The 24,846-nt window shown below is 43.5% G+C and overlaps 1 protein-coding gene across 1 annotated transcript; it reads left to right on the forward strand.

The window, feature by feature from the left end:
- Window positions 1-13,833: 13,833 nt before the first annotated feature.
- Window positions 13,834-23,228, forward strand: MFSD4B (major facilitator superfamily domain containing 4B). Its single transcript, XM_043592122.1, is given in 5 exon segments — window positions 13,834-14,219; window positions 15,820-15,988; window positions 17,485-17,601; window positions 18,813-20,020; window positions 20,022-23,228. Coding segments are annotated over 5 exon segments (1,581 nt in total). The 5' UTR covers window positions 13,834-14,168; the 3' UTR covers window positions 20,058-23,228.
- Window positions 23,229-24,846: the final 1,618 nt, after the last annotated feature.

The following is a 24,846-nucleotide window of genomic DNA, read 5'->3' on the forward strand; positions in this document are numbered from 1 at the left end:
GCAAATCCAGACCATACATAATGGGTAAATAAATATATGTGGCTGTGTTCCAGTAAAACTTTATTTACAAAAACAGGATGTGGCCAGATATGGCCTGTGGGCTTCAGTTTGCTGACCTCTTACCTAACCTATCATTGATCTGACCAGACTGGTCCAACTAGTTGGGAAGGGGTGCCTTGGGAATACTAGATGCAGGGCATATCGCTCTGTTTACAGATTAGCATCTTTGGGTGTGGTCATATCAGTCAGTTTTCTGGGAACTGATCCATTCTGCATGAGCTAACAGTTTAGTTCTTAACCTTGAAAAGTTGATCTCTGAAGAGACTTGACCTTGGGGTCTGGCCTGAGTAGCTCATCTGTCTCATTCATTTACTATTCTCTCTCTCTCTCTCTCTCCCTCTCAGTCTCTCTTCCTCTTTTCACCATCTCTAAATGACAGCACCAATATACTAATTTTTATTTTTATTATTAATAACATTTAATATGTACTACTAACCAAACAGGCTTTTCTTTAGGTTTAGTAATCAGTCTATATGTATAAGAGAAAATATTCAGTTTTAACAATTCAGCTATTATCACGAAGAGTTGTTATCTGCGTGAAAAACACAAAGTATTATGAAAGATTATATTTTCGTCATCTTGGGCTGCCATAACTAAATACCACAGACTGGATGTCTTAACAGGTATTTATTCTTCATAGTTCCAAAGGCTGGGAAGTCCAAGATCAAGGTGCTAATTCAGTTCCTTGGGAAGGCATTCTTCCAGGATTTCAGAAGGCTGCCTTCTTTGTGTCCTCACAAGAGAGCTCACTGGCTCTGGTCTATCTCTTCTTATAAGGACACTAATCCCATCATGGGGCCCTACCATCATGACCTCATCTAAACCTACTCACCTCCCAAACAGCCTCCCTCCAAATACTAGCACAGAGGGGTTAGGTTATCAACATAACTTTGCAGGGAAGGAATACAATTTAGTCCATAGCAGGTTATTTTTGTTTCTTTATGAAATTGTCATCGAAGAGGCCCTGAAAGAGTTGAAAACCTAACCGAGGAGCTCCAATAAATTATTACTCAGTAATGGTTTTGAGTGTGTAATTAATGTTCCCTAATTGTCAAGGAAGATAGTAAAATGATAAACTATTGGTGGTAACTGATGTATAAACCAGATGGAAGCTGGGCTTTAGGAATATGCTATTTTGGCATGCCTTAACTCATTCTTATGGCTTCACAAGCCCCTTGTTTTGGCTTATCAGTTTAGCTCCTATTCTATACTAGACGCTTTTGCTTAATGACTCAGTTTGACTCATTCTCATGGATTTTGACTATTTTGGCTCCCTTCCCTGGGTTCCCAATAGGTCTAACCCACTGAAATAATAGATAAGAAGCATTTCCGTCTCAAGTTAATGGTCAGAGCCGACCCTGACCCAGCCTGGGTTGGATGAACATTTTCCACTATGCATAATTTCTCTCTTTGAAGAGCCCTCAAAGCTAGACCTAGGATCTTAGGGCCATATTTTTTACATCATTTGAGCCTTCCCTGTATTACGATTAGTAGCAAAGGGTGGCTTGGAGTGGGACAGGGAGCAGTTTAGCTCACTTAAAATTTCCTTTAGTTCCTTCCCTTCAGCCGCTCTAAATAAAGCTACAATTGAGGTGAAAATGTTTTATATGTATATATTTTTAATTTTAGAGTGAGAGAAAGCAAGTGGGGAGAATGGCAGAGGGAGAGAAAGACAGAATGCCAAGCAGGCTTCGCACTCAGCACAGAGCTGAGGCGGGGCTCCATCCCACAATCACGGGACCACCACCTGAGCCAAAGTCAAGGGTCACATGCTCAACCGACTGAGCCACCCAGGGCCCCAAAAACGGTTTATCTTGAATACAAGTCCCCAAACTCTCCCCACCTTCCAATCGGATTGTTACCTTACACCATCTTTTTAAAAAAATTTTATTATCTTATCATTTTAGAGAGACAGGGGCACATGAGTGGGGCAGAGGGAGAGAGAGAGAGAATCAGGCAGAGGGAGGGAGGGAGGGAGAAGGGGGGGGAGGGGGAGAAGGAGAGAAGGGGAGAAGGGGAAAGGGGGAGTGAGGGAGGGAGAGAGAGAGAGAGAGAGAGGGAGAGAGAGAATGAGAATACATCTTAAGTTCCACACTCAGCGCAGAGCCTGACTCAGAGCTAGATCTTAAGATCCTGGGACCATGACCTGAGCCCAAATCAAGAGTCAGATGCTGAACCGACTGAACCTCTCAGGAGCCCTTCCTTACACGTTCTTCTATAGAAATTCTGGAGCCACCACTGAGCATGTATGTGCAGAGGAAAATACACACTTTCACATGGGCACACATGTGCACACACACGCACACACACAGACACACACACAAGGTCATGGGAAGCGTTGCCCCCATACCCACCTTTCCATCCTCACCAAACCACTCTGGTGCAAATATAATGATCACCTTGCTAATCTATGTAATAAAACCACTAAAGCTATTTCCCTTTCTCTAGATTCTTCCTACTCCAGTTCAACTGGCCAATACTGCCTGCTCATGTTCTTAGTCCTCCGCATTCACGTGATATTCTTACTACTCAGAAACCTTTTACAGCTTCCTGGAGTCAAACCATGATCAAAAGATTATGTCTTCAGTTGGTTTTCAAAGTTCTTCACAATCTAGCCCCCAAATGCCTTTCCAGACTTACCTATTACTCTCAAAGAACTTTCCACTTAGTAAAGGTGGTCAACTCATTATTTTTAAACTCACTTTAGACGGTCCTCACCTTTGGGCCTCTCTTAATGCTGTTTCCGAGCTCAATCCTGACTCAAATCTCACATGTCTCCTGAACCCCTGCCACACGGCCTGGTGCACACAATGCTTGCTTTTCTCTTGGCCCTTCAGCTACTCCACCATGATTCCTCTGTCCAAATTCCCAAGCCTTTTCTGCCTCAACTCTTTACTTTGACATACTTTGAATAATTTGTTTACCTCAGACTTCATTGAATCCTTCCTTCACCGCTGTAGGGTTCACACTCAATTAATTCTTCCTAGATGTCTACAATGGAAGTTTTCAGTGACTCTCTTTATATTGTAGTTTTGGTTACAACAATTTTGTTAAAGAATTATCAAAACACAGCACCTATGACAATCCGTTTTTATAATTACCTACCGCAAAACTTTGAAGGACAGCCCCAGTCTGAAGGTTTGAAGAAGGGAGTAACAATACTACTGGTATACCAGTTTCAAGCTGCTTTCTTACTATTGGGACAAAAATGAGTAAGAAATGGTTTTAAACGGATTAAGTTATTTGCTGCTCTTCTCAAAGTCAGAATTACAAGGGACCTCAGAGATATCTACTTTAACCCATGCATTCGGAAAGGGAGGCTGAGAAAAATTACATAATTATCCAACATGACTGTGATTCTTTAAATCCAGTGTATGCTCCACAGGAATTACAGGTGATCACTTGGGTTTTAAAACCACACACTCTCCTAATTTTCCTCTTCTCTTAGTCTCCTTTGTGGGAAGCTCCTCACCTTCCCTACCTTTACACGTGGCGTGGCCTCAGGGATTATTGAGTCCCTGGCCCTCTTTGGTCTATACTCACAACTGAGGCAATCTTACCCAGTTACATAGGATTAAATGCCATCTATGTGCTAACTCCCAGTTTATATCTAGTGTTTCCTCCTTCTATTGAGGGGAATATCTGGCTGCCCACTTGATGCCTTCATTTATTTATACAATGTAATCTTAACACATTCAGCCAGAATTCTTGATTTTCTTCCATGTCCCAGGAGAATTTGTGCTCCTTCCACAATCTTCTCCATCTGAATAAAGAGGACTATTATTCACCAGTAGCTTAGTGAACAGTCTCTTGACCAAATTTTAGTCAGGCTCTTCTGAATTCTCTTCCCAGTAAGACCTGGACTTTGGACTTCTGTGTCCATCTTTGAATTGCCCAACTTTGGCCAGAATCCTGTTGGCATCTGATTGGGTCCGTCAACCTCTACTGTTCCCTTGGTGATGTCTGATCACCCTGGCCTGCCTTCAGCAAGAATCCTGTAAGGTTGGTTTAGCCAGAATCCCCCCCTTACCCGACGTTTCCTCCTAGTAATTTTCTAACCTCCTCCTGCACCCGGCCCCTTGGCTATAGATTCCCACTTTTCCTTGTATTTAAAATTGAGCCCAGTTCTGGGTGCCTGGGTGACACAGTTGGTTAAGCATCAGACTTTGGCTCAGGTCATAATCTCATGGTTTGTGAGTTTGAGCCCCGCATCAGGCTCTGTGCTGACAGCTCAGAGCCTGGAGCTTGCTTTGGATTCTGTGTCTCCCTCTCTCTCTGCCCTTCTCCGCCCCCTCACGTTCTGTCTCTCTGTCTCTGTTTCTCTCTAAGGTAAACATTAAAAATAATAATAAATAGGGGCGCCTGGGTGGTGCAGTCGGTTAAGCGTCCGACTTCAGCCAGGTCACGATCTCGCGGTCCGGGAGTTCGAGCCCCGCGTCGGGCTCTGGGCTGATGGCTCAGAGCCTGGAGCCTGTTTCCGATTCTGTGTCTCCCTCTCTCTCTGCCCCTCCCCTGTTCATGCTGTCTCTCTCTGTCCCAAAAATAAATAAACATTGAAAAAAAAAATTTTTAGAAAAAAAAAAATAAATAAAATTGAGCCCAGTTCTATACTTTCCCCCTATTGCAACAGTCCCTGAGTGAAATCTGTTTTTATGGCTTCAACTACTATTCAGCTCTAGTTTTTCTTTGACATAAGTAAAAATCCTTGCAGTCATTTTTTTATACTTTATATATTCTTTGTCTCACATACCCAGTCCATTAGTGTGAGAAGTAAGGCAGATGATTCATTTTCAGACATACTAAATAAAAGCTGTGCTAATTAACAGTAGGTTTACACCCTATTGGAAATATGTACAAACCCCCACAACGGAGTCCCAAACCCTTAGACACTTCCCTTCCTGGTTCTTCTTCCCCTCTCCATTTTGCAGGCTTATTTTCATGGGCTTTGCAATGAGCATGCTCCAAAGAACAAAGGAGGGGCTGAAAGTCTCTGCATCATCTCAGGGAAGGTACACTTGTTCCAGTCAGACTACTTTTTGTCTTATATGGGCATAGGTGACTTCTGGGTAAGGCTGTAACCTCTGTAGTACTCAGCCAATGAGGAACCAGGGGAGGGATTTGCATGCTAGGAGATAAATTGTCTGCTGTGACTGCCCGAGTGTGCCTGTCCATCAGACACCCACTCTTGCAAGAACATTGATTAAAGCCTCGCTTCTCTGTGCTCCAAGTCTCCGCATCCCTCCTTTGATGGGTCGATGGGCTTATTTCTAACAATTAGCAAATACTACTGTTTTTAGCTTCAGTAACTTCCCAAATCTGGCCACTCTCACAAATACAAGTATCTGCACCTAACCAAATAACCTCTCAATTAGACCTCCATTCTCTCGGCTCTCCATCCTGCTCCTTTCTAGTGTATTCTTTCAACACATCCAGAAAGTCCTTAACATAAGGCTTGGGTGTGTACCCAGGAACCCTGCCTGCTCTGTCCTCATTTTCTACCAACTCTCCCTTCATTCATACGGCTCCAGCCACACCAGACTTTTTACTTCTCAAACACACCAAGCTGGCTCCTGCTCCCGGAGGCTTGTCCCTGCTGTTCTCTCTGGTATGCTCTACATGGCTGGTTCTCTCACTTCAGTTAGGGTTCTGTCCAAATGTCACTCCCAGGAGCCTTCTGCAACACTACCTTAGTTAAAAATACCCCCTTCTCAATCACTCTCTATCCCCTTTATTCTTTGTTCTTCGGTAGGTTACTATCACCATCAACACATTACAAATGCCTTTGTTCATTTTCTACCTTGTCCATGAGGGCGAGAATTTTTGTCTGTTTTTTCACTGTTAGATCAATGCCTGGCACGGACTAGCTATTTAATAACTATTTAATGACTAAATCAATGACGAGGTGGGCTTTTATTTAGTTTGCTTATAAATTAAAAAAAAAAAATACTGTTACTGGTGTTTGTTCCTAGTTTAGCAACACAATAGTCCCTGTCATTGTAGGGATTTCTGCAAAGGAGCTGGACTTTTTCCAAGCAGGTAGTAGCTAGTGTGATATTAGATGGCAGAGATTGAACAAGAATGGCTTTGCTCTGGAGCAGAGTAGTATCCAGCTCTGGATAAGTGGCTGCCTCTGTGTACAGACACAGGGAAGATCATATTTCTTACAGAGCACTTAAAGCCCTAAAGTAGTTTCCTTTTTTATGCAGACAACTCTAATTGCTCCTGAAGCACTTAGTACATTAAGAAATGTTAGACTGTTTCTATTTAAGCGTATAGTAGGCAAGCTCTCAACTTTGGGTTGCTTTTATTCTCCTGATAAGCTGAGTTTGGCTAATAACAGTACAGTATGCCAAAGATTTTATCTGATCTAAACGGCATAGGAGACCATTATGATGGTAGATCAAAGAGTTCTATAATCTTGAATGTTACAATGAATCCAACGAAAGGAAATTCTAAGTTTTGATTTTTTTTCAAAAAAGGAAATTTAAAAATCAGTAAGTTTTTATTTTTAATGAGATACAAAATTCCAGACACCGAAGTCAGATCCTTTCAGTATTATTTTAAACTTTTCAAAGTATATAGTACAAACAAAAGTTATTTTGCTGAAATTAAATCTTTCTGACAGTTGGCCGTAACAGACTCTTTTTTTTTTTAATGTTTGTTTATTTTTAAGGGGGAGGGGAGGGGCAGAGAGAGAGGGAGACAGAATCTGAAGCAGGCTCCGGGATCTGAGATGTCAGCACAGAGCCTGACGTGGGGCTCAAACTTACAAACTGCAAGACCACGACCCGAGCCAAAGTCAGACACTTAACCAACTGAGCCACCCAGGCAACCCTAGACTGGGTTTTTAATGCTAAAGTTAAAGAATGATCATTTACATAGAGGCTGTTTTTAGGCAACAGGCTTGAGCAATGAATGGAATGTAGAAAGGGCCCACAGTGACCCCGTGGCTAAATACAGACAGGCACGGCAGATGACCCACCTCAAAATATCCATAGGCCACAACTGACCAAGGGGCTACTTACAACCAGGCAGTTACCAAAAAAGGGAGAATTCCATACATCACCATATCTTCTCATCTTCCCCCTTTAGGTACAGCCCCCCACCACACCTCGTTGAAGTCTCTCCTCTGCTGTCCTGCCTGCCGCTCCCTTGCAATGTATTCAATAAACTTCTATCACATTTGTTCTGCCTCAGGTGATGCACCATGAGATCATGACCTGGGCTGAAGTCAAGAGACGCTTAACCAACTGAGCCACCCAGGTGCCCCAGACACCACAATTTAGCATACTGAAATAGTTAATGGCACCTCGGTTTTCCATGATGTGCTTTAAGGACTAATTAGATATTATTTGATAAAGTAAAAAGAATGGTCCCTCCAGAGAATATAGATTGAATAGGTCCTAACAGCGATGTGCAGTCTAACATCTCACTCTTACTCAAGATAAAATTTCAAGTTAAAAGATGAAAAATCCAGGGCTCCTGGGTGGCTCAGTCAGTTAAACGTCTGACTTCAGCCCAGGTCATGATCTCACGGTTCGTGGGTTTGAGTCCCGTGTCGGGCTCTGTGCTGATAGCTCAGAGCCTGGAGGCTGCTTCAGATTCTGTGTCTCCCTCTCTCTGTGCTTCTCCTCTGCTCATGCTGTCTCTCAAAAATAAATAAGTGTAAAAATTTTTTTTTAAATGAAAAAATCTCTCTCCTTGTTGCCATTTCACAAATACGCCAATATAGTACCACATTAATGACTAAGGTCCAGATATTTTCCTTTTTGATACATTATCATGTAGATTGTAAAATACCAATTTTTTCAAGGAATCAATGAAGCTATATTTATTTTCAACTGAAAAAAATAGCCCTTCAATATTTTTATTTCTCCTGAATTGTCTCGCACAGAAGTTATTCTCACAAATTGGCCTAGAGAGAAAACTGCATGAAGCGATACTCCATTTTACACCCTTTTTTTTTTTTTTTTTTTTTTTTTCTTAAAAGGTGGTGAGTGACCTCTGGAGGCAATTGGAAAAAATATCCTGCTATTTTTAGGAGTGAAGGGGTGGGGTGGGGGTAGAATTAGAAAATAGATCCTTCCATTTAGAGGAGGTTTGTTTTTGAAAGTTTAATCATGATGAATTAAAACATTTAACTTGAGGGGCACCTGGGTGGCTCAGTCGGTTAAGCGTCAGACTTCGGCTCAGGTCGTGATCTCGCGGATTGTGGGTTTGAGCCCCGCATCGGGCTCTGTGCTGACAGCTCAGAGCCTAGAGCCCGGAGCCTGTTTCGGATTCTGTGTCTCCTCCTCTCTCTGCCCCTCCCCTGCTCATGCTCTGTCTCTGTCTCTCAATAATAAATAAATGTTAAAAAAAAAAAAATTTAAACACTTTAAAATCAGTTCAGTGATCCTCAATTAAGTAATATTTATTGAGTATGTAATACCATGTTACAGGGGAGATAGAGATGCAAAACCTTCTGAGCTTACAATCTACCAGGAAACTAAAGATAAGTGCTAAAATATTTATAACACAAGCTAGAACGTGTCAGAAAACTGAGGAGCGGCATAACTACACAGGAATTCAGATACTTGGTTAGCGCGACCAAAGAAAGTCTACTACGGTCAATATTTACTGAAGACCCACTGTGTGCCGGGCACCGTGCTGAAGGAGAAATAAGACACAGTACCGGCCCTTCGGACACTCTGAGTACGGGTAGAGAAGATGATACATAAAGAGGAACATTCCGTAGGTGGGCTCTTGGAAAGTATGCACAAAGGAGGGAAACTAAAACAGCCTCGAGATGGAGAGGAGGGTCAGGAAAGGCTTTCTAGAGGCGGTAACACCTAAGCAGGTTCTTAAAGATAAGGAAGAGTTCTGGGACGGCTTTGGCATCGTAAGTCTACTCTCGTCCATCTCTCCCACCGATTACAACTAAAAACTCATCACAAAATACAGGCAGCAACTGCCTGAGGATTCTGAAAAGGAAAAGACTGTGAAGGAGAGGCACAACTTGAAAAAGAAACCTGCAAGGCGGATGGGTTTCGTGGCCTTTTTTTTCCTTTCTCTTGTGATTTTGTCCTGAGGGGAGGCCCCAGTTCCCCAGGGAACTGTTCGGCTGCCTGAGTAGCTAAAACTCTGATAGAAACACTGTCTTCTATCCAGGGATACTGAGGAAAGGTCCTGGGAACTGAGAAAAGGTTCCCCTGTGAGTTGGAAAGTGAGGAGGGAGGGGGGAGAGGACAGGGTTACAGAAGGTGATTCCTAATTTTGTGTAGGAACCACTTTAAGTCTCAGGTTCGTTCACTGCTGAGTTGCACTTGTTTTTAGCCAAAGCAGCAAAGCAAAGGCTTTGACAACTGAGTCAAACCACAGGGCAAATCTCAGACTAACCCCTAAGTGGTACATGTTCAGGACGGACCCAGAGCCACGGAGCAGAGGCTTTGGAAACCGAACTGAGAATGAAATCCTCACCCACAGAAGGTGATACAAAACCTGTAATGTGAACTCAACCAGGTTGAAAGTCTGCTTAAACAAACATACATTCTCCAGAGGAGGATTTTAACAGGATCCAAAGGCAGCACCATGTTAACTCTCACAATGTCCACGATACGATAGAAAACAACCTGTGTAAAAATTAATGGAAGGAAACTTTGTTTAAAATGGAGTCAAGGACAGTCGGTTAAGTGTCTGACCTCGACTCAGGTCATGATCTCACGGTTGGTGAATTCGAGCCCTGCATTGGGCTCTGCACTGAGCGCTCAGCCTGGAGCCTGCTTCAGTTTCTGAGTCTCCCTCTCTCTCTCTCTGCCCCTCCCCAGCTTGTGTTCTCACTCCCTCTCTCTCTCAATAATAAATACATAAAATAAAATAAAATAAAATAAAATAAAATAAAATAAAATAAAATAAAATAAAATAAAATAAAATAAAATAAATAAATAAAATAAAATAAATAAAATAAAATAGAGTCAAGAGGCCAGCAGGGGGAGCTCTTTCACCCCACCACTCATCCTTAATTGCAGATCCAATAGCAGGAGACATACCTTGCTGCATAGTAAGTTGGAGACTACTTCTAAATACTACCTGACTATCCTAGCAAGAAGGAAGAGAGGTTTTCCTCCTCCTCTGGCAACAGCCCTGCCAATGACAGAATGTCACAAGTCAGCCAATGAAAATCCATCATACTGTGAATTCCCGGTTTACTCCAGTGGACATTTTGTTCATAATAATTCTCCCAACTCTCCTCTTTCCTCTATGAGTGTTCCTCCCCTTTGTTCTCTGGACTTGCCAATGGTTTTGTGGTAGCTTCCTGTTCCAGACTGCAATTCTATGCTATTCACAAATAAGTCCTTTTTTTTTTTTTGCTGGTAAAATAACTGGCTGTTTTAGTTTTAAGGTTAACACCTGTCACACAAAGAACCAGGAAGCGGTGGCCGAATCCTTGGGGAAAAGACAATCACCATAACAACCCCACAGGTGTTGGAGTTTTCAGACAAAGACTCTAAAGCAGCTATTACATGTTGCAGGAGGTAAAGATAAACACACGTGATACAAATGTAAAGACATTTTCAGCAGAGAAAGTATAAAAAAGAACTGAGTGGAAATTTTGAACTGAAAAGTACAGAATGTGAAAGAAACAAATTCACTAGATGGGTACAATATCAGAACGGAGATGATGGAAGAAAGCAGCAGTGAACTTGAAGATAGATAAGTCAACAGAAATTATCTAAACTGAAGAGAAGGGGATAAAAAGCCTGGGGAAAAAAAACAGAACACAGGAGCATCAGGGACCTATGCAACAACATCAAAAGGTCTAACGTACAAGTCATTCGAGTCCCAGAAAGACAGGTGAAGGAGGCTGAGAAAAATCATGTGAAAAAGTAATGGCTAGAAACTTCCCAAATTTGGTAAAGGGCGTATCTACAGATTCCAGAAATCTGGTGGACTCCAACACTTAAATTCAAAGACAATCAGGCCTAGATCTCTCAAAATCAAACTACTGGAAGACAGCGATAAAGAAAAAATCTTGAAAGCAGCCAGAGAAACATGAAACACTACATCAAGAGCAAAGATCAAATGACTGCAGAGCTCAGGGTAGCCGGAAGACACTGGAACAACACCTCTAGGTGTGGAAAGTAAAGTACAAGAATCAGAAGCCTATATCCAGTGAAAACATTTTCAGTAATGAAGGTGAAATACAGACATTCCTAGATGAAGGAAAACTTAAAAAGCTGCTGTCAGTAGACCTGCCCTAAAAAACGCTGAGGATGAAGGGAAAGGATACCCAGAAGGAAACGTGGATGTTTAGAAATGAAGGAGGAGCAGCAGCAAATCTAGCTATCTCGGTTAATATAAAAATCCTTATTTTTTTATATTAAATTTTTTTTTTTTTTTAAGTAGGTTTCACACCCAGCGTGGAGCCCAATGCCGGGCTGCAAGTCACAGATTGAGAACTGAGCTGAGATCAGGAGTCAGACACTTAACCAACTGAGCCACCCAGGTGCCTCTCTCTTAAATTCTTTAAAATAAGTATGATTATTGAGAAGACAGGCAGGAATAAGGCAGATGCTTTTAGTTACAGGAGACTAAGGTGCTGTAACAAAAATTCAGTGATTTTAAAAAACAGGTTTTTTCTCTCATATCACAGAGGGAGGCATTGTCTCTGGCCTTTCTGCTCACATTCTATTGGCATCCTAACTACAAATTCAGCTGGGAGATGTAGTGGAGCTGGGGGAGTCACACACTGGGTCATAGCTTCGTTACTTAGGAAGAAAAGGCAAATGGATTTTGATGCATAGCTAGCAGCCTCTCCTGCAGCAGGTGAAAGAGAAAGGCATTTTGGACAAGAGGGGACAATATGATCAAAGCGGTATGGAAGAGAGAAAAAACATGTAAAGAGCTAATAGCAATTTTGATGCTGTTGGAATGTAAATAATGCGATAAAGCTAGAGAGGTGGGTTGCGGCAGAGGAAGATGGATTTTATTCTTGAGGAGTTGAAGGGTTTTATACCGCAGATTTTCATTTCACTGAACTACTCAGGAGTGAAAGATGGGAGACCAGAAGACTAGCGGAGAGAAACCTAATTAGGAGCTTAGGGGATAGTTTTGGTGAGAGGTGACCAAGTTTTAAAAGTAGGCTGTGATTGGGGCGCCTGGGTGGCTCAGTCGGTTGGGCGTCCGACTTCGGCTCACGTCACGATCTCGCGGTCCGTGGGTTCGAGCCCCGCGTCGGGCTCTGGGCAGATGGCTCGAAGCCTGGAGCCTGCTTCCGATTCTGTGTCTCCCTCTCTCTCTGCCCCTCCCCCGTTCATGCTCTGTCTCTCTCTGTCTCAAAAATAAATAAAAATGTTAAAAAAAAAAAAGTAGGCTGTGATCATAGCAGAGTTTTAGAAATATCTGTGGAAATAAAACTGGCAGGACTTGGAGATAAACCGAGGAGAAAGAAGGAAGCAGCAAGGCAGGATCTCACGTTCCTTACAAAGATGGCCAGGCGGCTGGTGGTATCAGCATGGAGTATCCCAGAGCAGGAGCAGATTTCTTTAGGAAAAGGAGGAGTTCGGTTTCAGGTGATAAAGATAAAATACTGTGAAGCTTGAATTCCTACAGAATATATTAAATCTCAGTGAGTTGAAGCATGGAGCTCAAGACCAAACTCCTCTGGATGGCGCACGAGACCCTCGGTAATGTGCACCTAACCTACCTCTTCTATCATCCTCTATTCTCTTTAATACGCATACCTTTTGCTTCAACCACATCAAACTCTTCTCAGAGGCCTTCCCGGACTCTGCAATCTAAAACAGGTTCCCTTAAATCACAGCATCTGTACTTTGAGGTAAATTGGGAAGGGCTTAATGACCAAATGGATGGGGCTGGAGAGATGGGTTGGAAGGGAAATGATGAGGAGGCTCAGGTTTGTAGTCTGGGAGCCTAAGCGGGTAAAAGAAACCAGGTGCAAAAGAACATTTCCAATAGACAATAAAGAACAATATTTACGCGTTTTGAGGCTGTGGTCCGGTCAAAGGGCAAAAGGAATCAAAAAGCTGGAATCGGATAAAGACAAGGCCTTTCCTCCTCCGGCGGCATACCTTTTACTCAGGGATCCTGAAAACCCACGTCCTGCTCCGCTTTCTTACAACAACGGTATTCTTCGCAGGGATTGAAGCCGGAGTGTGCTTGAAACCTCGGCTTTGGGTCCAGATTTCTCTTGAGCCATTGTTACACTGTGTATGTACAGCCCCTTATTCGCTGACTGACCTTGGGCAAGTTTCTACTTATTCTCTATGACTTAATTCTCTTGTGTGTAAAACGAGGGTAACATGGAATTTGGAGGGTTGTTATGAGCGTTAATTGAGATGATACCCGTGAACGCTTCCACGAGGTTCAACAAATGCTGTGGAGTGACAGATGGACGACATAGTTCAAAGGCACGAGGGCAGCAATTCTAGGGAGCTAAGACACAGACCTCCGGGCTTCCTTTGCCCAGCGAGGAGACCCAGGGAGCGGTCGCAAAGCCATACCTTGCAAACCTCGGTCCGCATTTCCTCGGGACAGTGTGGCCGCGTCTTTCCTCACGATCGATCGGGTCCCAGGCTGCAGCTTCAGCTCACTCCGCCACGCGGCGCCCGCTCGCGGGGCCTCTGTGGGCTCAGCTGTGTGTGATGCCCGGGCCCTAGGGCGAAGTCCGGTCTCCCAGGCAACCACATAAACTTCCGGTTTGAGGCAGGCTGGGGTTGGCGAGAGGCCACATTTCCGCCACGTGACCCCCCCCACCCCCCCGCCAGGCACCTTGAGGGCTGAAGGGCGCGCGTCGCGGGCCTGTAACCTCCGGCTAGTTCCGAAGTTGGACTTCCCGGCCCTGAAGGGGGCCAGGAAGGTGGGGAGGTGGCGCCAGCGGGGACGGCCGGGCCTGGAGGGGCGGGGCCTGGCTCAGCTCCCAGTTCCCGAGGCTCGGCTGAGAAGCCGGGCGGCAGCAGGACTGCTTCTCCCGAGCCGCCGAGCTGGAGCTGGAGCTGGAACTCCGCGGGGCCGGGGCCCCGGGTGCCGGGCAGCGGCTCCTCCAGGCCGAGGCCGCGGCGGAGAATGAGGCGGTGGCGGGTTCCCGGCGGAGCCGCCGGGCGGGAAGCATGCTGCGCTGGTTCATCACCGTGATCCTGTGTGCCGCCTTCCTGGGTCTGGTGAGAGCCGGGGGCTGGAATCCTCCCAGGCCGGGGGCGTGAGCAGGCGTCCTGCGGAGAACGCGGTCTTCCGAGTTCGAGTCTCGCCTCTGCCTCTTGCAAACTGTGCGACCTTGGGCGCATTCATCTGCCCCCAGACTTAGTTTCCTAATCCGAAAAATGGGCACAGTTCTAATCTTGGAGGGTTATTGTCAAGTGATTTTCCTAGTATATTTTCCAGCTCCAGCCAACCGTCCTCCCTCTCCTACGTGGGGTGGGGAGCTGCAAGGGGGTTTGCCAGGTTTATAGCCCCTGCCCCTCGCGCCCACGCAGACCCCATATTATTACACAAAGCTGCTTTTCTGGGATTTCTTCTTCCTCGTCTGACAAAATATAGCCACCTCCTTATTTTTGCAGATGGGGAAATAGACCCAGAGAGGGAAAATGCCTTTTCCAGACCACACAGCTGGCTTTAAGTGGTAGAGCCAGGAATAATATATCTCTTATTCTGCCCACAATCTTATGTAAAACAAACCCGCAGATCCTTCGGTGTTTTTCTTAGAGTAAACTGCAAGGCCAGAAGCGCCTTTTGACCAACCCCTTGACCTTCCAGCCATTACCTTATTTCTGGACCTCTCCGTCTCGTCACTTGTCTGGAATATTGGGATCTTGGGGATTTGGTAGGGTGAGTTCTCTGAGGAGAGTCGCTTCTGGTCCTTTAGCATCTTTCTCTGGAGTCACAACGGATTCTTAGAATGTGTCGATGTGGAAAAAGGAAAAATCATTGCGGACGCTTGGGGAGTCCTCACCTTGCGCCAGGTCCTGTTTTAAGTGCTTGGCAGGCGGGAAGTAATTTGATTGGAGATGAAGCTCAGCCTTCCCTCCATATACCAGGTGCTCACTCTGCCCTTAGTCTGGGACTGCTCTGGCTGGGGCAAGAGGCACACCCAAGTTTTAGAGCAGAGCAGTCCAAGTAGAATCAATTAATCTTGAAGCCTAGACCGATAGAAACATTTTATGTGTCCAGCAACTATCCTCTGATGGCTTGGGGTTTTCTTTGAAGAAAAATGTAGACTCAGAAACATTTAAATTGCTTATCTCCTGCGGATGTTGTATGTGTCAGAGGAAGGACCCCCAAGTGCATCCAGAAATATTGCTCTGTTTTAACAACATCAAAAAAACAGGAACAATATTACAATATTTTAATAAATTTTTTAACCTCTAAGTTCCTATTATTTGTATATAATCTAGTATATTGAAATGCCAAGACAAAAATTATTTTAATGTTACATTTTACCGTTGGTACAACAGAGTCTTCTGTGGTATTGTTCGAAAAGGAAACAAAACTGCAGCAAAGAGCCAAAAAAATTAAATATATTTTTTTTTAACTTGAGAGTTGTCAAAACTAGAAAACCAGTAGGATTTGACACACCAGATACAGGGAGCCTGAAGCTCCAGTATACTAGTACTGTCGTCCTGAAATTTTCCTGGCTGTAAGACTTAAAATATTCCCCTACGTTACATTGAAATCCCCTCCTGTCTTTTTAATAGGGAAGAAAGCTACCACGTAGACATTATTTTAATGGCTGCAAGTAAGAGATTTCGTCTTTTTAAATTTTAGGGAATGAGTGTTGCTATACTGGGACCCACATTTCAAGATCTGGCCACAAATGTGAACCGCAACATTAGCAGTCTTTCTCTGATTTTTGTGGGCCGTGCCTTTGGCTATTTGAGTGGCTCTGTGATTGGCGGAGTTCTTCTTGACGCCATGAATCATTTTCTACTCTTGGGTAAGTACAACACCAATTGTAGCTCTTTGCAACTTTTGTGGAATTCACAGTTTGTTTTTAAAACATGAAATATACTAGCTTGCAGAGTGGTTGACGACTCAAATGGGTGCATGCCTGTTTTAATCTTTGCAGTTATAGGGAATCTGTGCTGGGCCCGCTCCGGAAATTTAGATTAGCCCCAAGGTGTGCTACCTGTCCTTCGCCTTCCTGACCATCACTGTAATTTAGGCACCACCCCTGGATCCACCAGCCAACATACCAGTTGTCCAAAGATCTTGGCTTGTCAGGGCTTAGGGCAGATCTCCTAGGGCCACCATAGGTCAGAATGAATTCCTTGACCCTGCCCAGGCTAGACCCTGGACTGAGCATGAAGGTGGGAGGGAACGGTGGGTGAAATGACACAGGCTAAATTTTTGTCCCTGCCGCCCCATGTTAATGGTGACTCCAGACCTCTCTACCCCACCCTCAGAATAGATGGCAAAGCTTTTAACTTACTCTTTTTGAATAAATAGATATGTTTGAAGTTTATTTTTTGAGAGAGAAAGAGCACGAGTGGGGGAAGGGCAGAGGGACAGGGGGACAGGATCTCAAGCAGGCTCTGCACTGTCAGCACAGAGCCAGTGCAGGGCTCAAACCCACAAACTGTGAGATCATGACCTGAGCCAAAATCAAGAGTCAGATGCTTATCTGACTGAGCCATCCAGGCGCCCCTGAATAAATAGATATGTTTAAAGAAAATCTGGATTGGGGCACCTTGGTGGCTTAGTCAGTTGGGCATCCAACTTTAGCTCAGGTCATGATCTCATGGTTTGTGGGTTCGAGCCCCGCGTTGGGCTCTGTGCTAACAGCTCAGAGCCTGGAGCTTGCTTCAGATTCTGTGTGTGTGTGTGTGTGTGTGTGTGTGTGTGTGTGTGTGTCTCTGCCCCTCCCCTGCTTGCGTTCTCTCTCTCTCTTTCAAAAATAAATAAAATTAAATTAAAAAATTTGGATTAGTGTGATGAAACTGCTTTGGAAGTAAGGAGAATAATTTACTGTTATTGATGAATAAATGAATAACCACTCAGATTTCCAAAGTGGGTTGAGAAACATATCTGTGTGGCATTTCCCTCCCTATTCCCTACCTAATTATTTAATACCCTTCTACAACAAACTATAGTAATTGCATCTTATTTTTCTCTTTTTAATTTCTTACCTCCTATCTAAAAATCCCTCTAGGTTCTCTTGAGCTGTCTGGTTTGCTATAAAACTTTGCCTTATGGTATCTGATTTGATTATTAGTGTTGTTAGAAATGAACTCCTGTTAGGACAACTTGGATTTTATGGTCCATAAAGATTATGGAAGCTTGTAAAGGAAATAACCATTTGTAGATGCTGAACCTCTCATCCACTTGCTATTACTTAATTGTAATTTCACCTACTTCTGTTTATAGTTTTTATGATGTTGACTTGATTCGCGAATATTGTTTTTGATAGCTGACTTTTACCTTTCTTCTCAGGGGTGTCAATGTTGGCCACGACAGTTGGTCTCTATCTTGTTCCGTTCTGTAAGACAGCGGGATTACTGATTGTCATGATGTCCATCTTTGGTGTTTCAATTGGCATTCTGGATACAGGTCAGTGAGCCCTTCAGTGTCCCCTCTGGGAGTGGGGACTTCCTATTAGAAAAAGTAGAATGGATGACATCAAATGGCTATTTGCAGTGTAAAATGACACCAGCCTACTGAATTGCTCCTGGGGTCACCCAGTCAGAACCACCCTTTTGGCAACTACTCTTCCTGCCAAGTCGGGTACCTGTTTTTGAGCAGCCAACCATGGAGTGAATTTAAAGAACTTTGTTCAGTGAGGGATTATTGCTTTATGGTATCCAAACAGGAAAGGGTCCGCCACGTGGGTAACTATGGTGCAGGTGAAGGGGCTTTCATTTTGGGATAGAACTTGATCAGTGTAGTATGGGAGGAATTGATGGGTTACTAGGTTGAACCAGCTGGCTGAGGAAACCTAGAAGCGGCTATCCAGTTTTAAAAAGCACTCTGCCTTTCTGAGCAACCTGTGCTCTGTATTATTTTCCTGCTCTTTTGTTTACTCTCAAAACCTCCTGCCTTCTTGCAGGAGATCCTCTCCATGGGTCTTGGTATCTTTTAAAAACCTACTAAATAATATGCTTGGCATTTTTGTCCACCCCTAAAAGCAACTCTTATCCCTTGCTCTACTGTTACTTAATAGATCGGGGATGTTTTGTACTTTAGGCTTTGTTTGGTTTAAAAAAAAAAAAAAAAAAAAACAACAGAAAGAAAACCCAAGACTTGATGCTTCTTGCCTTTCACCTTGTAGAGGAGGTATCCTTGTTACCTGTCATGGGCACAGCAGAACTCTATAGTGTTCGGGTTTCTGAACACGTGTTTTGCATCTGTTAATATACATGAATCATTTCCCTCAACTGGCTGCTTGGTAATTTGACCAGTATCTGGTGATCATATATACTTAAAATGCTTATAAGTAAATATCCACCCTCGCCCTGCCATCCTGGTATTAGAACTGTGTTATAAAAAGCCTTGGGCTAATGTCCCTAGCTCTAGGAGGGAGTGGTTTACTAGCTTGAGGAATCCATTTGTGAGTATGTGATGTTACACTGCTTCCAGTTCTCTGGTGGTGGGAGGTTAGAGTGCCTTAATCACAGAATTGGGCGAGTTGTAACATCTGATCATTTAGAATGTTATATAATCCTAGTGCCACATAAAGTAGGCTCTTCCTCTTTCTGATAGTAATGAACGGGTTTTTGCCAAGTTTCTGTGATTAAATCATTTTCCTCATCTTTCATTGGTAGGTGGTAACGTCCTAATCTTGGCCATATGGGGGGACAGAGGAGCCCCACATATGCAGGCCTTACACTTCAGTTTTGCCTTGGGTGCCTTCTTGGCTCCACTACTGGCTAAACTGGCATTGGGCACGACGGGGTCTGCTGACAACCACACAGAAGCTGACTCTCACAGTTCTCTCAACCAGTCGTCTGAAGCTGACCCAGAATCTCTACTTGGAGTACCTGACAATCTGAATTTACTGTGGGCTTACGCTGTTATCGGTACCTACATTTTTGTAGTTTCTGTCTTTTTTTTGGCTCTGTTTTTGAAGAAAAGCTCAAGGCAGGAAAAAACCAAAGCATCAGCTCAGAGGTCTCGGAGAGCGAAATATCACAATGCCCTTCTGTGTCTGCTTTTTCTGTTCTTCTTTTTTTACGTGGGGGCCGAGGTAACCTATGGCTCTTACGTTTTCTCGTTCGCGACCACCCACGCCGGCATGAAGGAGAGTGAAGCAGCTGGGTTGAACTCCATCTTCTGGGGGACCTTTGCAGCCTGCAGGGGCCTGGCAATCTTCTTTGCTACGTGTTTACAACCTGGAACCATGATTGTGTTAAGCAACATCGGCAGCCTGGGGTCATCTTTACTGCTGGTGCTTTTCGACAAGAGCCCAGTTTGTCTCTGGATAGCAACGTCAGTGTATGGGGCCTCGATGGCAACCACGTTTCCCAGCGGTGTTTCTTGGATTGAGCAATACACCACCATCCATGGGAAATCCGCAGCTTTTTTTGTAGTTGGTGCTGCCCTGGGAGAAATGGCTATTCCTGCGGTAATTGGAATTCTTCAAGGAGAATACCCTGATTTGCCTGTAGTTTTGTATACCTCTTTGGGGGCATCGATAGCCACTGCTGTTTTATTTCCTGTGCTCTATAAACTCGCCACCTCACCTCTCGATCCACAGCGGAAAGAACACAGAAAAAGCGAGGACCAGAAAGCTTTGCTTTCTAGTTCTGAGCTAAATGACTACGACGAAGACAATGAGGAAGAAGATGCAGAAAAGTGGAACGAAATGGATTTTGAAGTGATTGAAATGAATGATACAATGAGGAATTCCGTAATAGAGACATCTAGAAATATTCTGACGGAGCCCTTAGCTGAAGTCTCCAGTCACTCCCACTCCAGTGCGGTGGTGTTGGAGTCCTCTCCAGTTAATACTGGCAAGTCCCCTGTGAATCACCTTGCAAGAAACCAGGCTAAAAGGGACTAACACCTAGAGAAGTTGGATTATTTACTGACCTCCTTGAATAGTCTCCAGTTCTAAAGAAGCCAGTCAGAGCAGAGCCTTAACGGATTTTCAACATGCTTTGGGGAATCAAAATTTCTAGCTCAGAGTACGTTTAGCAAATGCTAAAAAAGTTTTGGGAGGTTCTGTAATTCCCAGACTTTTCCATAAAGAACAAATGGTCTCATACAGCAGGATCTTGTTGTGAGGCTAGTGTTTGGCACGTGGCTGAGTCAGTAATGTTTTATGGTCTCCATCCCTCAGAGCGTGCAAAGAAGGTGTTTGTTGTTGAGAGGTTGGGTTCCATTCTAAATAGCGTGTGAAACCGTCTAACAGTTGAATCGATGAGCCGAACAAATGATCAGTCATCAGTATTCTGCCAGGGAAGTTGACGAGTGTCGTTTCATAAAAGAGCAACTTTGCAAGTGGACAGGGATTTTTTTCATTGCTTTGCCCTCTCTGTAGTAGCGCACCAGAAAACGCTAATCCTCATTTGATTTCTGATTTCTGATTTCTGATTTCTGATTTCTATGAAGAGAACACAGAACGGGACCCCAAGAGACCTGGCTTCAAACCTTGACCGCTGCTTCCTACTTATCTGGTCCTGCACTCAGTCACTGAACTTACGCAGGCCTCATTTATCTTCTCTCCTGACCTGTGATTCCAAAAGTGAAACTGAGGTGGTTTTCAAACTAGGAATCCATAAGTTTTTTTTATTTAAAGTATATGCAAGGGGGAAAAAAAAAGTTTGTGCAAGATGGCTGTTAGAAATTAATATAAGTGCCATCCATTCTTCCTTTCAAATGACAAATGAAGCAAAGTTGATAGTTTTAAGCATAGTACCAATTGTGAATACGTGTCAGTTTAAGAGACTCCATGTTTAATAATGATTTGCAAAACACATTTTGAGTATTTCATCCATTCTAAGATGCACCTTCTTTTCACATTTATTTTCACATTTTTAACATCTCTGAGATCAGACTTTGTCTTACAGTCAGTAGTCTCTTAACACTGACAAAATTTAACTGATGGTTGTCCGTGTACATATACGAAGTAATGTTGCATGTTACAATCAGTGTCTTAAACAGTAATCCATTCAGTTATGGAGATTTTACTATTTTTACAGATATTTTAAAGAGAAAAGTTATTTTTATATGCTGACTTTCTTGATGTTCAAGCAGGATTTGGAGGCGCGATGTTCCGACTTGAAAAGCTGTTTCTTCAGAGTTACTATGTTAGTACAGCTGTGGACAGTGTCTTCCTTAGCAACAGGCTCTGGGTCTGAGCCTTGCATTTCCAGGACTCGCTCCTCGTTGAGTCTGGCTGGTAATCACATTGTTAACACTGTAAACTAGGCTGCTAGTTTAATTTACAAAGAGGCACAGTCTTTTCCAGTGTTGGGAATATTTGTATCACCCATCTAGGGCTCTTCCTTTCTGAGTTTGAAACATCTGGGAAACCAAAATAATGAGTAGAAAGTGGCTTGATAGCTTAGGGGTCCAGGGACCACAAAGAGTACTTCATAGGAGCGTGGCAAATGACTAGCACTGATGATAGTTTTTGTTAGTTTTATGGTGAATAACAGTTCATTTCTACTCGATTGTGGTATGTTTGCTTTCTCTTATCTCATTTCTATAATTTTGCCTTTGTTTTTTCCTAAGCGAAATACGGTCTCTTTCTTAACCACTGCCCACTCACCTTCTCTACCTGCTGCGATAATTGTTTATGTTAATAATCTAGCACTTTTGGAGAAGGCTGGTGGAGAAATGTACAGCAAAACGCCTATTCTTGCTCTTTTTATATTGTACTTCTAGCTGGCACTTGGAGACCACCCCTGCTGCATTTAGTGCGTTTTCTCAGGTTGGTGGAATTTAGGCAGTTGCTACTGTTTGCCAGCCGGGAGGCTTGCTGGAACAGGGATTCTGTCTGCAGCATCTACGTTTAAGGGGTAGAAGATGCAGCTCGGGGAGAGAAGGATGATAATAAGAACATGGCAGCAAATTTGGAAATCCAAACTGGAAAATCCACTAGGGTTCCACAAACCAAAATGTGAATGGCCATGTGAGATTATAGGCATTGTGAAAGTTTGATGATGTATTTCCATATTGGAAGGATAAGACTTAGTACAATTCCAAGAATTAGCATTCATCCTAAGCAGTTCTTAGGTAAGTGTCTGTTGATCTGTGAGTAACCAAGAGTGAAGCTCTCTCTTGCTGAAGAGCAGATTTAGCAGTTTGGACATTTATTATCTCACAGTTTCTTGGGTCAGGAATTTGGGCATGACTTCCCCGGATCCTCTGCTCAGGGTCTCGTGGGGCTGCGGTCAAGTCGTTGGGTACGGCTGTGCTCCTTTCTGGAGCATCGGGTTCTCTTCCAGGGCCATGTGTGCGATGGTTGACAATCCTCAGTTCCTTGCTGTGGTAGGCTGAGGTCCCTGTTGTTTTGCTGTCAGCCAGCACCGGTACCAATTCCCAGAACCTCCCACGGGTTTTTTTGGGTTTTTTTTTTTTGCCAAGCAGGCCTCTGTAGATCCTCTCACAACATGGCAGCCTATTTCTTCAAAGCCAGCAGGAGAATCTCTCACCTGAGTCCACTCTGTTGGAATCTTCTATAACATAATCACAGGAGTGACCTCCCGTCACCTTTTCCATCTGCGCTTGGCGGGAAGCAAGTCATAAATTCTACCCAAACTCCAGGGGAGAGGCTAATACAGAGATGTGGCTCATAGGGGGTCGCCTTAGAGTGTGTTTGCTACGCTCTGGTACCTATAGAACCAAGGTTTAAGAGAACTAAAAAGTTTGAGCTGGGGAAAAGAAACCCTCAGAAGTTATTGAAAGTGATATAGGTACCAAACCGAGTGAACTAATGTGGGGATGGAAGGCTCCCCATAGGCCAGGCCAACAAACCTGATAGGGGAGAATCTCTTTGTTTGTGGGGTACTGGATAGGCTAACTCCGAGTTACGCCTTTTTTTCCCTTGACATTTTATGTCCTTTACCACTATGCTTTTAGCCTGTTCAAATGCAGCTTACTATGAGGGAAATAGGTAAATTTCAGTTTAATTGTATTTTCATAGTAAAGTCCAAGAAGACGTTGAGAGCATTTTTCAATTACTCTTCTTTTTTAAAGAAAAATTGTTTTTAAAAATCAGTTTTTTGGGGCGCCTGGGTGGCGCAGTCGGTTAAGCGTCCAACTTCAGCCAGGTCACGATCTCGCGGTCCGTGGGTTCGAGGCCCGCGTCAGGCTCTGGGCTGATGGCTCAGAGCCTGGAGCCTGTTTCCGATTCTGTGTCTCCCTCTCTCTCTGCCCCTCCCCCGTTCATGCTCTGTCTCTCTCTGTCCCAAAAATAAATAAACGTTGAAAAAAAAATTTAAAAATCAGTTTTTTATAGATTTTTTTAATGTTTATTTATTTTTGAGACACACAGACAGAATGTGAATGGGTTAGGGGCAGAGAGAGAGGGAGGCACAGAATCCAAAGCAGGCTCCAGGCTCTGAGCTGTCAGCACAGAGCCCAACACGGGGCTCGAACTCACTAGTGTGAGATCATGACCTGAGCTGAAGTCAGACGCTCAACTGACTGAGCCACCCAGGTGCCCCTAAAAATCAGTTTTTATTATATAAAAGTAATGAGGGTCAAGTATAAGTAATTTATACAAAGAAAGGTCATGCTGGAAGATTAGGGAAGTACATAAAAATGTAAGGGACAAGTGTAAGTAATTTATATAGTTTTTATTTATTTTTTAAAAGTAATCTCTGTGCCCAACGTGGGGCTGAGACTTAGGACTCTGCGATCAAGAGTCTTATGCTCTACTGACTGCACCAGCCAGGCCTGTATAAGTAATTTATAATTTTAAACACCTAAAAAAATTTCTTAATTTCTCATCAATGTAATTTCCTGGGTAAAGAGGTAAAAAGAGAATTTCCTCCTACCAGATAAAGTTTCAGAAACAACTTGAATTTTGTGTCCAGAGTACATGGGCACTATAGTTGATGGACTGGTTGTTAGTTTGAAGACTTGTAATTTATATACATATAAAATAAATAAATAAAACCATAGCAACGTATCACTCAGTCTTGCCACTTAAAAGTTATCACTAAAATCGAGCTTGAAGTTCTTAATGGAAGAACATCTGTTCTTCTGGGATACCCTGTGTCTGTGTGTGTTAAGGGCCAGTTGTTTTGTTCACAGTGCTGTGAATGTGTGTGTGTTTGCATATGTGAACTCACAGATATCATGTGGGTTTGATATTTTCCTGTACTCGGGGGGTGCAGTGGGGGTAGAGGTGGCAGAGAAGGGATACAAAAAAGCTTGAGGTATGATTCCAAGTTTTTTAGAGATGTTCCTTTTTTTTTTTTTTTTTTTTTTTTTTTTTTTTTTTTTTTTTTTGGAGAGCATGAAGGGGAGAGAATCTTAAGCAGGCTCCATGCTCGGCACAGAGCCTGATCCCACAACCCTGGGATCGTGACCTGAGCCAAAATCAAGAGTCAGACACTCAACTGGTTGAGCCACCCAGGCGCCCAGAAATGTTCCTTTTTTTAACTGAAATTTTTATCGTGATTATTACAGATTTTCATGCAGTTGTACGTAGTGGCTCTTTGTTTTTTGTTTTCACATTTCCTGAGTGAGGGATCCTTTTCTCAGTCTGCAAGGGTAGAGCACTAGACTAGCGCTTCTCAAACTGTAATGTGCATTTGAGTTGCTTGTTAAAATGCAGATTCGAATTCAGTACTGCCTGGGATAGGGGCTGAGACTCTACGTTTCTAACAAACTCTTAGGAGA

Source organism: Prionailurus bengalensis, chromosome B2 (genome assembly GCF_016509475.1).
Source record: "Prionailurus bengalensis isolate Pbe53 chromosome B2, Fcat_Pben_1.1_paternal_pri, whole genome shotgun sequence".
In the NCBI taxonomy this organism is placed as follows: Eukaryota; Metazoa; Chordata; class Mammalia; order Carnivora; family Felidae; genus Prionailurus; species Prionailurus bengalensis.